We start from the raw sequence: 11,516 nt of genomic DNA, 5'->3' as shown, positions 1-11,516 counted from the left end.
CCCTCTCGTTCGCCTTACCTTGGAGAGAGTGAACAACCTGTCCTTATCTACTAAGTCTATTCCCTTCAGTATCTTGAATGTTTCGGTCATGTCCCCTCTCAATCTCCTCTGTTCGAGGGAGAAGAGGCCCAGTTTCTCTAATCTTTTGCTGCTTATTTTCTGTTTTCAGGTAATCGTTTTCAAACATTTACAGTTCAGGTGCTGTTCTCTGGTTTGGGTGAATAACCTTTTGAAACACAGACTACAAAAGTGAATAAATTTATTTTCTACTGTTTTATTTTCTAAAAATAATTTTGATGTTAGTTTTTTTTAATACTATGAAATTGTTTATTTCACTCTTTTCCAACTAGAGAGCTCAAAGAACATTATGGGGTAATTATGTAAAGTAGGTGCAATTTATTTTCCAATTACACACGCAAATCTGTAGAATAATGGCATAGTCATACATGTGTGTGCACTTAAGTGCATAATTGTCAAAATTTTGCTTGAGCTCTACACGTATGTCTTTCATAGAATGTAGTTTACGGGTGGACTCTGGGTGGGACTCACATATATAACTTATGGAATATTATAATTTATGCACATATGGCTGCATACATTTTTGCCAGTGCTATAGCTGGCAAAAATGCACATACTTACCCAGTTAAGCTAGCATCCTATATAGGAAAGTAGGTGACTATTTTTCTTTATTAAATATAATGAGAAGAAAGTGGGGAAGGAAACGTACACATCAACCTGGGATAAAAAAATGAGTTTATTAAAAGCAAATGAACAATACAAAACTGTCTTTATTGAAATCAATAGAGACATTGACTGTTTTGTATTGTTCATTTGCTTTTAATAAACTCATTTTTTTTATCCCATTTGATGTGTACGTTTCCTTCCCCACTTTCTTCTCATTGTACAGTTGTCATGGGGTTGTTTACCTACGTTTTCTTTATTTAATATATCCATACATATCTACTTTGTGCTTATGCAAAAGAGATGGTGAATAGCTTCCTTAAGAATATAAGAATTGCCGCTGCTGGGTCAGACAAGTGGTCCATCGTGCCCTGCAGTCCGCTCATGCAGCAGCCCTCTGGTCAAAGACTAGCCCTACCTGCATACGTTCTGGTTCAGCAGGAACTTGTCTAACTTTTTTAACTACTGAGGCCCCAATGCTCAAAGCTCTGGCACTATAGCGAACAGCGCCTGCCCTATTCACAAGAGCAGCACAGAAATATACCCTCTGAGGCTCAAAGCTAATGGTTTTCAAATTATGTGCTTGCTGTGAGACTGAAAGTAAGGGAGAGGAACATGCCTGGCGCATGTGCACAAGTTTCCCGGTAAGCGCAGCTCTTGGGCACATGCCCAGGCAAAACCTGGGCCTTTAAGCGTTTCATTTTTCTCCCATTTTAAAGGCTTATATTTCAGCACAAAAAACAGGCGCCGATGTGTGCTTTCACTTTTGGATTTGCTCGGATTCACACACAGTTGTTTCTCAGTGCTAGCGCTTAAAGGTTTGCGCAAGCTTCTTTCCACTTCCAAAATAAATCAAAATGGGAAGATTTTTAACAGAAAATCATAAGAAATCCTTTCTTAAAACCCTCCAATGCCAACTCCAAGCTCGAGTTAGGTTTCCAGCAGTAAGGGCAAGGTTTGTTTGTGCACTGTTTTCTGAGCAATGGGAGGAGTGCAGAATAACCTCATTAACATTTGTTTGACTACATTTAAACAGAATTTGTGGCCATCTTTGCCATGCACATTGTTTCCTGTGTTAAATTCCACCATGTATTTTGTGCAGATTGGCACTAACCCAATGCAAATTGACTAACACCAGCATTAGGTGTGCGTGCATTATGTTCAGGAATGAGGAAATCAAAAGCACCTGAATTTGAGACTTGGCACACTACCCCTGCTACATTGTTTAGCAATAAAAATGAAGACAAACTTGAAAGACTGCATTCACATGAATAACACGTAACTTTTGTATCTTTGAAATTTGCCAGTAACGAGAGAAGGAATTATTGTGTTTTTAAATCTGTTTTATTGCTAAATGTGCCAGCCTTCAGCTTCATCCTGTGTTTGGGAAAGTGAAAGAATAAAATCTGTAGTGGGGAGCAGAACTTCTGCCTTCAGCACATGTTCATTCTTCCTCACGCACCTAAAACACAGATTTCTTGTTACAATGAGCTGATGAAGTACATGAGACATCAATTTGAGAATAGGGGTAGTCAGGGCTGCCGAGAGACAAAGCAAGGCCCGGGGCAAATATTAAGGGGCCTGAGCCCCTGCCTCTCCTCTATTTGTCTGGAGTCAGTGTGCTCTGCCAGTCACGGATCCTTCTTCCTGCCATATCCCTTTGCGTAAACAGGAATTTACTTCACAGGAGATGGGACACGGCAGGAAGAAGGACCCATGGCCAGCAAAGCAGTCTCGCTTGATCATTGCTGGCTGCCATTCAATGACTCTAGGCAAGTAGAAGATGATGGGGGGCTGGATCTCACCTAGCCCTCCTCGGCAGCACGGAGTGAAGTGGGGGAGTAGCCTAACAGCTAATATAGTGGGCTATGAATCTGGGGAACTGGGTTCAAGTCTCCCTGTGGCTCCTTGTGACCCTGGGCAAGTCCCAGTGATTCAGGTACAAAAACTTACCCCCTCTTCTACAAAACTGCGCGGTAACGGCCCCAAAGCCCATAGAGATTTAAAGGGCCAGTGCGGCTTTGTAAAAGAGGGGTTAGATTGCAAGCCCTTCTGGATCAGAGAAAGTACCTGTATATAATATGGTTGTACCACAGAAAGGTGACATATCAAATCCATGATTATTGTATATGAACAAACTAATGCAGATTAAACTTGTATTCCCAGACCTTAAACACCCAAAACACTTACTTATTTTATTTTGTGTCCTTACTGGGGTGACAAGTTCATAATTAGTCTGGTTTTGTTAATTTAGTACAGATAGAATAGAGTTTTACACAATAAACCAGCTTTTATAAAACTGCCATGCAGGACATGTATGTGCAAGTTTGTCTGACCTGGTTGGAGGTGTTCCTGCCCACTGCTTGCCCTGAATTGGTAGCATGGAATATTGCTACTCCTTGGGTTTTGGCCAGGTATTAGTGATCTGGATTGGCCACCGTGAGAACGGGCTACTGGGCTTGATGGACTATTGGTCTGACCCAGTAAAGCTATTCTTATGTTCGTATATATAACTACATTATAATAGAACTAGTCTTTAAGCCCGTTACATTAACGGGTGCTAGAGACTCCTCTTCCTGTATAAAGTTGTTTTTTGGGTTTTTTTTTCATTTTAGACTTCCTCCTCCTCCCTTTCCCCTTCCCGTCCCACCTTTCACTTTTTCAACCCCCTTGCATCATCCGCTCCTTCTCCTGCGCGAGCCAGAGAGGATGGGACGGAGGGGGCTGCCGGCCGGGGCCGGCGGAGAGGAGCTAGGCGGCTGGAGGAGTAGCAGCAGCCACTGCCGATCGCAGCCTCTGTCCCGCCTTCGCCTTCTTATAGTTTTCTTCACCGATCCTTTGGAGAGCAGCCTGCAAGGTTCGCTACAGCAGCTGGCGAACCTCAGCAGGCCACTTTGAAGAGGACCCGTAGCGGGAGGGAGGAGTCACTGGCACACGCGCCTCCAGCTAGCGCAGGCGCCATGAGGACTGGCACAGAAGCAAACCTCACGCCTCCAGGACTCAGGGACTTTCGACAGCGCATGCGCGCTCTAGGGTTTTATTATTATTATTATTATTTTTTTAAGTTCAATAATTTTTATTAAGTATTTTAAAGGATACAAGAATCATTTAAAGTACATAGAAACAAAATAAAGCTTTCTGTATATAAAATATATAAATCTATGTTTAACTTTTATTATTTTTATTATTATAGATAGCAAATTTGTGCATATGAGAGCAGGTGTATGGGTACTGTCCATGGCATAATTTTAAAAAAATTCCTCTCTAAATCTGTTAACACCCATTGGGTTTGACTCCTGAAACACCTTCACCCCTCCTCAAACAGAAATTTAAATTATACAGGGAGATGAAGCTTCTACTCAGGATGACTTAACCCATTCAGTTTGTCTGCTTGCCCACTCTGCTCATCTTCCTCGTTGGTTCTAACCATACTGCCCTCTCTATTGTTTATTTATTCAATTTTCAATAACGGTCTCCCAAGGGAGCTCAGAATGGTTACATGAATTTATTCAGGTACTTAAGTAATTTTCCCTGTCTGTCCTAGTGGGCTCATAATCTATCTAATGTACCTGGGGCAATGGGGGGATTAAGTGGCTTGGCCAGAGTCACAAAGAGCAGCGTGGGTTTGAACCCACAACCCCAGGGTGCTAAGGCTGTAGCTTTAACCGCTGTGCCACACACTCCCCATTGCTGCTAAGCTTGAATTCGGGCACAGTTCTGAATATTATATTCACATCTTTGAGTCACAGAAACAAGAAGATCTCTTCCTCAAGTTAAGCATTTACTCGTATTCTGATATGATATGAAACATTCCTTTCTGCCTCAAGGCTTAGTTCTGAATGAAAACTGCTGTTACTAGCTGGGAGGATATTGTTTTTGTTTCCTTTTGGACGAATCGTGAATGCATCTTCTTCCTCTGCAGTGCTTTTATTGAAATTTTAAAACATTAAGAAAAAAATCAACAAAGCAATAAAGTGAAGGAAATCCTGTGGCATATTACAGGGAAAAAAATGCTTTAGTACCTCCAGTGATAGGTGGTATTTAAAACAACTTAAACAAACAGCAGCAAATGCTGGGCAGCACTGGCCTGACTGCTGGCTTCAAAAACGGGGAAGTTATAAAACCAGAGTGCATGAGATGAAACTGAAGCAGGTATACTTAAAAACAACATTGGGAAATCTTTTTCACAAAAAGGGTGGTGGATGTCTGGAATGGTTGGGACAAAAACAGCGATGTGGTTTAAACACAGAGAATATTTGTTTAGCAAAAAGATGGGATTAAAACAAAACAAATGATATAGGAGCCCTTTTACTAAAACTTAGTGCATGTTAACAGAATTAGCACATGCTAAGAAGCCTGTAGGTAGAAAATAGACTACTTAACATTTAACGCGCACTAATTCCATTGGCCCATGCTAAGGTTTAATAAATGTGCCTCGTAGAGATGTGAAACCTGCACAGAGCTGCAGTTACAATCCTAAAAAAACGGCACGGAGGAGGTAGCCTGCATTTTCTGCACAGGTACAACTCTAGCCACCTTGCTGGGCAGACTAGATGGACCTTGCTAATTTTAATCTGCCATCTACTACTATGTTAACACACACAGGGACATGAAAGAATTCTATAAGCATCTATGTGCTAGATTCACGAAACTGCCCGATCGGGACCGATCCGTGTCCGATCCGGGCAGGTCCGATAAATTCACAAAACTTTAATATGCAGATGGGGGGGATTGGAGGAAAGCCTATCATACGCAGACCTGACAGTAGTGACAGGAGAAGCAGCCTCCTGTCACTGCTGTCAGGACTTGTAATTTTTTTTTTTTTTAATGGGGCAGATATTTTGTGTGTTTTACACATGCAAAATATCTGCTCGGTTAAAAAAAATAAAATAAAGGAAACCCCCCCTGGAAGTGCTTCCTCCCTCCCCAAACCCCTAAAAAATGCACCCCCCCAAACGCGGCCCCGCCGAAGAAAAGGCAGGAGGGATGCCAACAACTCCCTCCTGACATGTGAACCCCCTCCTTGCCTTGCCGGGCCGGGCCCACCTCCCTCCCAGTACCTTAACCTAATCCGGCCAGCTGGCTGGGCAAGGCCCACCCCCTTCCCATACTTTGTAATATCGGGAGCAGAAGGGGTGATCAATCCCTCCTGCTCCACGCCTCCTCCGCCACAAGTACGGCCTTAAGCCACGCCCTGATGCATCATCAGATGCTCGTGGAAGGGCCTAAGGCTCCTCGCGCTCCTCCCTTGGGAGGGGTCTGTGGTGCCTCAGTCAATCAGGGACTTCCTTAGGGAGGAGTCTAGGGAAGACCTTGATTGGTTGAGGCGCCCCAGGCCCCTCCCCGTGCATCTGATGATGTATCAGGGGGTGGCCTAAGGCCACACTTGTGGTGGAGGAGGTGTGGAGCAGGAGGGACTGAGCACCCTTCCTGCTCCCAATGATATTACAAGGTACAGGGAGGGGGTGGGCTTTGCCTGGTCAGTCGGCCGGCCTCGGAGGAGGCCTGGAAAAGGAGGGACTGAGCACCCCTCCTACTCCCAATGATATTACAAGGTATGGGGAGGGGGTGGGCCCGGCCAGACCAGGAGGGGTTTCACATGGCAGGAGGGAGTTGTTGGCATCCCTCCTGCCTTTTGTGGGGCATCGGCACGTGCACGTGGGGGGGGGGGCAGTGTGGGGGGGCATGCATCTAAGCCGTGACTTTTAAAATTTTTTTTAACTTTTTTGAGGGCAAGGTTTTAACCTGCGGGTTAAAACCACGGGCTTGCAGTGTGGGGAAGGGCAGGGCAGCGATTCAAGGCAGAGCAGGCAGGAGAGATTCGGGGCAGCAGAGAGCAGGGCCTGCAGAGAGCAGGGCTTAATGGAGCTGTAGAGTCGAAAAGACGTTTCTGACTGGTCCCCAGCAGTCGCTTTTTGGGTTGATCGGCCAGCCCAGTCGGATCGGGGAAATTTGTTTAGTGAATCGAGTCCCTACCTACTTTGCATGCAGTTCCCCTCATTTGCATGCACGAATTGGAATTGATCTCGCAGGAGAGGTTAGTGAATTGGGCCGGAGGGAAATCAGGTTGCTAAGCGGTCGCAAACTGATCGTTACATGATCGGTTTACTTTGTGAATCTAGCCCTATGTATCTCTTTCTCCCCCAGAGGGAAAACAGGAGGAGAGCCACTTCATTCAGTTGGAAAGAATAATAAAATGAAATGAAGTGTAAAAATATATCAAACCATAGGCACCAGCTCTGTGGGTGCTCAAACACCCCTAATATTTTTTGGATCTCATGTGACAGCATATGCACTACTACTATTACTATAGTGCCATATCAAAGGGAGGGAACGGTCCACCCCGGGTGCAGCTTGAGGGGGGGGGGGCGGGGGATGCTCCAGTTCAGAGTCCAGTCCCTCCATGCTGCAGCCTGAAAGCTTCAGGCCGTCAACACCCGGTTGGAAAGAGAAAGGAGAAAGCCACCAAAATAGAAGGGAAGAAGAATCATCAGGTAAGGGAATGAGGACTTGTATACTGCCTTTTTGTGGCTTTGGCATGTCAAAGCTGACATTCACAGTATTGGGCAATGTAGGATTAAGTGACTTGCCCAGGGTCACAAGAAACATCACTGGGATTTGATCTCACAACCTCTGGGTGAGCCACACCTGGTGGAGAGAGATATGCTAGACCTTGGGGAAAGAAGGGAAGGGAGAGAGAGATGCTAGACCATAGGGAAGGGAAGCAGAGAAGAGAAGAGAGATGAAGGGAAGGAGACAGATGCCAGACCATGGGGTGGAGTCTGGGATAGAAAAGAAAAGGAAAGAGTGAGGAGAAAGAGATGCCAGATCACAGGGGAGGGAGGGAGGGAAGGAAAGGAAGCAGAGAAGAGAGATGCCAGAGCATGGAGAGGGAGGGGGAGAATTGTAAATAGTCAGGGATGCCAGATCTTGGGGTAGGGGCAGGGAAGAGAAGGGTGAGGAGAGAGAGATATCAGTCCACGGGGAAAAGGGAGGGATGGAGAGGAGAAAGATGCCAGTGTTTGGGAGGTGAGAGGAGATATTGAAGGGAAGGAGACAGTAAGAAGGGAACTGTACACTAGAGGTCTGTATGAGAATGGGGATCGCGGGAATCCCTCGGGCATCCCCCCTGACCCATGGAACTCCCACGGGGAACCCCCTCTGGCTCACAGGACTCCTACTGGGATCCCCCTCTGGCCCACGGGACTCCCACGGGGATGGAAGGCTTCGGAAGCAGGGTTCGACTTACTGAGGCCTACCTAAATTCTGACGCCGCTGAGAGACCAGTCCGGCGCTATGGTGGAAACAGCCATGCTGAGCAGTGAGCTCAGCATGCCCACAGCTGAAAGCCTTGCTGATTTGTCTGGCGGCGAGGCAAGAACAGTAAGCAAGGCTCTCAGCTGTTTACGTGCCACTGCTCAGCATATATGCAGTTGAGAGCCTTGCTTGCTGATTGGTCGGCAAGACTAGAGCGGGAAGACACAGGATGTATTTAGTGATCGGCCCTAATACTGGCGAGACTCAAACTCGAAGAGAGTGACCCGAGGAGGCAGGAGACAAGGAATCGAGCGATTTGATTTTTCAGACCCGAGCTGAGCACAGCAGGCAGGAGGAGGTGCTTTAGAGAAGCAGGAGGATTCGGCAGCCGGCAGTCAGGTAATTAACTTAAACATAAAAGAAACTGTGGAATTGATGATCCTGATGAAATCTTTTACTCTGTTTTATAATTTCATATGCAAATTTTTCAAATAAAGATTTAATCAGGATCATCAATTCCACAGTTTCTTTTGTGTTTGCGCTGCTGTTTTCCTAGTGGAATCTCTGGTGGAACCCTTTTTTTGTTTTCTGTTCAGGTAATTAAATCATAAACCCCCTCTTTTACTAAGGCGTGCTAATCAATTTAGTGCACGCTAAATGCTGACATGTCCATTATATTCTATGGACGCGTTGATGATCTTGTCAGAAGTAATTGCTGCTTTTTATGGTGACAGGTGGGGACGGAGGGGAGTCTGGCAGGGACGGGCGGGATTTCTGTTCCCGCACAACTCTTTACTGTACAGAGATAAAGTGATTATTAAAACAAATAAAACATTAAAATTAATCTATGTTGCAGACATAGATTGATTTTAATGCTTTATTTGTTTTAATAAATCTCATTCACTTTATTTTTGGTGGATGTGTACAGTTCCCTCCCAACTCTTTTCAATATTAGTTTTTCTTGGGGTCTGCTTCCTTGTTTTTGGTTCACCGTGCATAGCACCATTAAAAAAGTCATACAGTTCAATGCAAAATGTTACAACAGTGTCTACAATATACATCTGAATCACTAAGAGGGATATGGGGTAGCAAGTGGAGAGGGGAAGGAGATGGGTGTGCATGGTGGAAAAGGCATGCAAAATCTGCTTCATAGATTTTTTTTTCCCACATTTGTATGAGTGTATGTATGTTTGTGTGTTTCTGTATGCGTCTGTAATTAGGAGAGGAAATGGAAGGAAGAGTTTGAAATGGGTAATTTCCTAATGGCTGTGTTTCACTATATCAAATTTCAATGCTGCAGTTGCTGGAACTGCCTCGCTCATAGAATTGCATTGTTCTATTTGAAGGGGGGGGGGACTTTTATTTCTATGGAACCTTCCCACTCTGAGGTGGCCCATTTTCAAACTCAATATGTCCTTTTCCCTGGGTTTTTTTAAAATTCCATGCTAAATTTGGTCCCGTTTCATTAAAGTTTTCAGAGATTTGTTTTTGCCACCAGCTAGAAGAACAGAAGTTTTCATCACTTTAAGTATAATTTTTCCCCACAACATTCCATTTGGATTAGAAAGAATAAAGAGAATTATGTAGGAAAAGAACATAACCTATTTCTGAGCATACCTTTCCTCCAATATCTCTTGATTTGGTCCTTAGTTTGTTAACTTGGGATTCAGCTATGTCAGCCCTTTCCTGAGCGTCATCCAGTTCATGCTGCAGTTTCTTGTACTTTGCCAAGTACTGATTTGATTGTTCTTCCTAGTAAAAATAGCAGAATGTTTTGCTACTTTTCTCAAGACTTTTTGTAAAACATCACATCCTAGTTGGAGATAGGATAGCGGTGAGAGGCCAACTGAATTTCAGTTTCGGCACCAAAACCTGTCCAAAATTTGAATTTGGCCTCGTTTTGATTATGGCTGAAAATGTCTGTGCATTTTCAGCTGAAACTGAAATGCCCTCTCCTCTCAAACAAAAGTACAATGGGTGTGTTTGTTATTAAGTCACAACTGCTGTTTAGTACAGGTACAAAATCCTTTATCCGAAGTGCTCAGGACCAGAGACATTTCAGATTTTAGAATTTTTCAGTTTTCAGAATGATGTGTCACCAGTGGCAGTTGCGATTCATATTCGTCGCCTCTAAGCTTTCTGCCGCCTCCTACCTTGCCGACATCACTTCCTCTTTCCTTCGTGTCTGGATGTGACAAAGAGAAGCATAAAGGACTAAAGCAGGCAACGAATATGAATCATTGTGGCCACCGGCAACACCTCAGTGTGAGGTAAGATGAAAAAACTGAACTACTTTCAGCATAGAGTGAAATCTTTAAAGTAACTTTGGGCCAGGTTTCACTTTTGATGCTAAAAGTAAGCTTTTTTGTACAAATTAATAATGTAACAATGTTACAAAAAAAATTTGGTTTTTGGACCTTTTTGGGTTTTTAGAATTTAGGAAAAATGATCTTGTACCTATATTTGTTTTATTTGTTAAAATGTAATAAAGATATTTGAGCTCAAAACAAATAGGGTGGTTTTCTAACTGCAAACCTAAATACAAAAGTATCCAGGAGCCTAGTATCAATTTACAAATGAAAACCACCTCTGTACTTTCCCCTTTTAAGATTGCATTGACCATGAATTCAAAGAATCTGCAGACTTTAGAACCTGCCCTTTCTGTGGTTATAATCTTATGAAAAATAACATGTAGATAAGCATACAATTTAAATGCATCATATGCCAACCCTCCTGCCCCAAAAGACATTGGGAATGTCTTCCTTTGTCTGGCTATGGAACACTGCATTTGCTTCTGCCAGATTGAGGGAGAGCAATTTTCAGAGAGCCAGTTAAACCAGGGAAATTCTGCTTACGGACTGCTAATTATGTTCAGTGACTGTTCTATTTTTATGTATTTGAACTCAGTGTTATTACTCAATTGTTGGTAATGTAGGGAGTGTCTTGTTGATTTTTATATGCCAATATAGGCACTGGGCAAGTCACTTAACCCTTCATTGTCCCAGGTACAAAATAAGTTCTTTTATATAATACGTGAAGTGCTTTGATTGTAACCACAGAAAGGTAGTATATCAAATCTCATTCTCATTTTGTGGATTAGCAAATTGTAAAACAAAGTTGCTTGGGATAAATGGCTTTGAAATGGTCACTGAAGGGAGGATTCAGAAGGAAGTAACTCATAAAAACATCCCAAACTCTGACCTATTTATTCTTTTAAAAGGGGATTTGCACCAAAAGAAGTACGAGAAGAGTATAGAAGACCTCAACATGTATACTCTGGAGGAGAGGTGGGATGAGGTGATAAGATTCAGACATTTAAATATTTGAATGGTGTTAATATAGGACCCAATCTTTTCCAGAGTAGGGGCATTGGTAAAACAAGAGGATATAAATTGAGGTTGAGGGATGGCAGACTTAAAAGTAATGTTAGGAAATTCTTTTTCGTGGTGAGGGTGGTAGATGCCTGGAATGCCTGAAGGAAGTGGTGGAGAAGAAAACTGTGATAGAATTCAAAAAAGCATGGGATGAACACAGAGGATCTCTAATTAGAATATGAATGGACAATCTTCACGGTTTGA

At 43.4% G+C, this 11,516-nt stretch overlaps 1 protein-coding gene across 2 annotated transcripts in view; it reads right to left on the bottom strand.

The window, feature by feature from the left end:
- Positions 1 to 2,010: 2,010 nt before the first annotated feature.
- Positions 2,011 to 11,516, bottom strand: part of MYH15 (myosin heavy chain 15) — a 143,725-nt gene continuing 134,219 nt past the window's right edge. For both annotated transcript variants that reach the window (XM_033941288.1, XM_033941289.1), the window contains exons 41-42: positions 9,556 to 9,690; positions 2,011 to 2,143 (exon numbers count right to left, since the gene is read on the bottom strand). In XM_033941288.1, coding sequence (XP_033797179.1) covers positions 2,126 to 2,143; positions 9,556 to 9,690 — 153 coding nt within the window. In that variant the 3' untranslated portion in view covers positions 2,011 to 2,125. The remainder of the gene's footprint in view (positions 2,144 to 9,555; positions 9,691 to 11,516) is intronic.

The sequence above is a fragment of the Geotrypetes seraphini genome, chromosome 4, assembly GCF_902459505.1.
Source record: "Geotrypetes seraphini chromosome 4, aGeoSer1.1, whole genome shotgun sequence".
In the NCBI taxonomy this organism is placed as follows: domain Eukaryota; kingdom Metazoa; phylum Chordata; class Amphibia; order Gymnophiona; family Dermophiidae; genus Geotrypetes; species Geotrypetes seraphini.
This window is presented reverse-complemented; position numbering and strand designations above follow the sequence as displayed.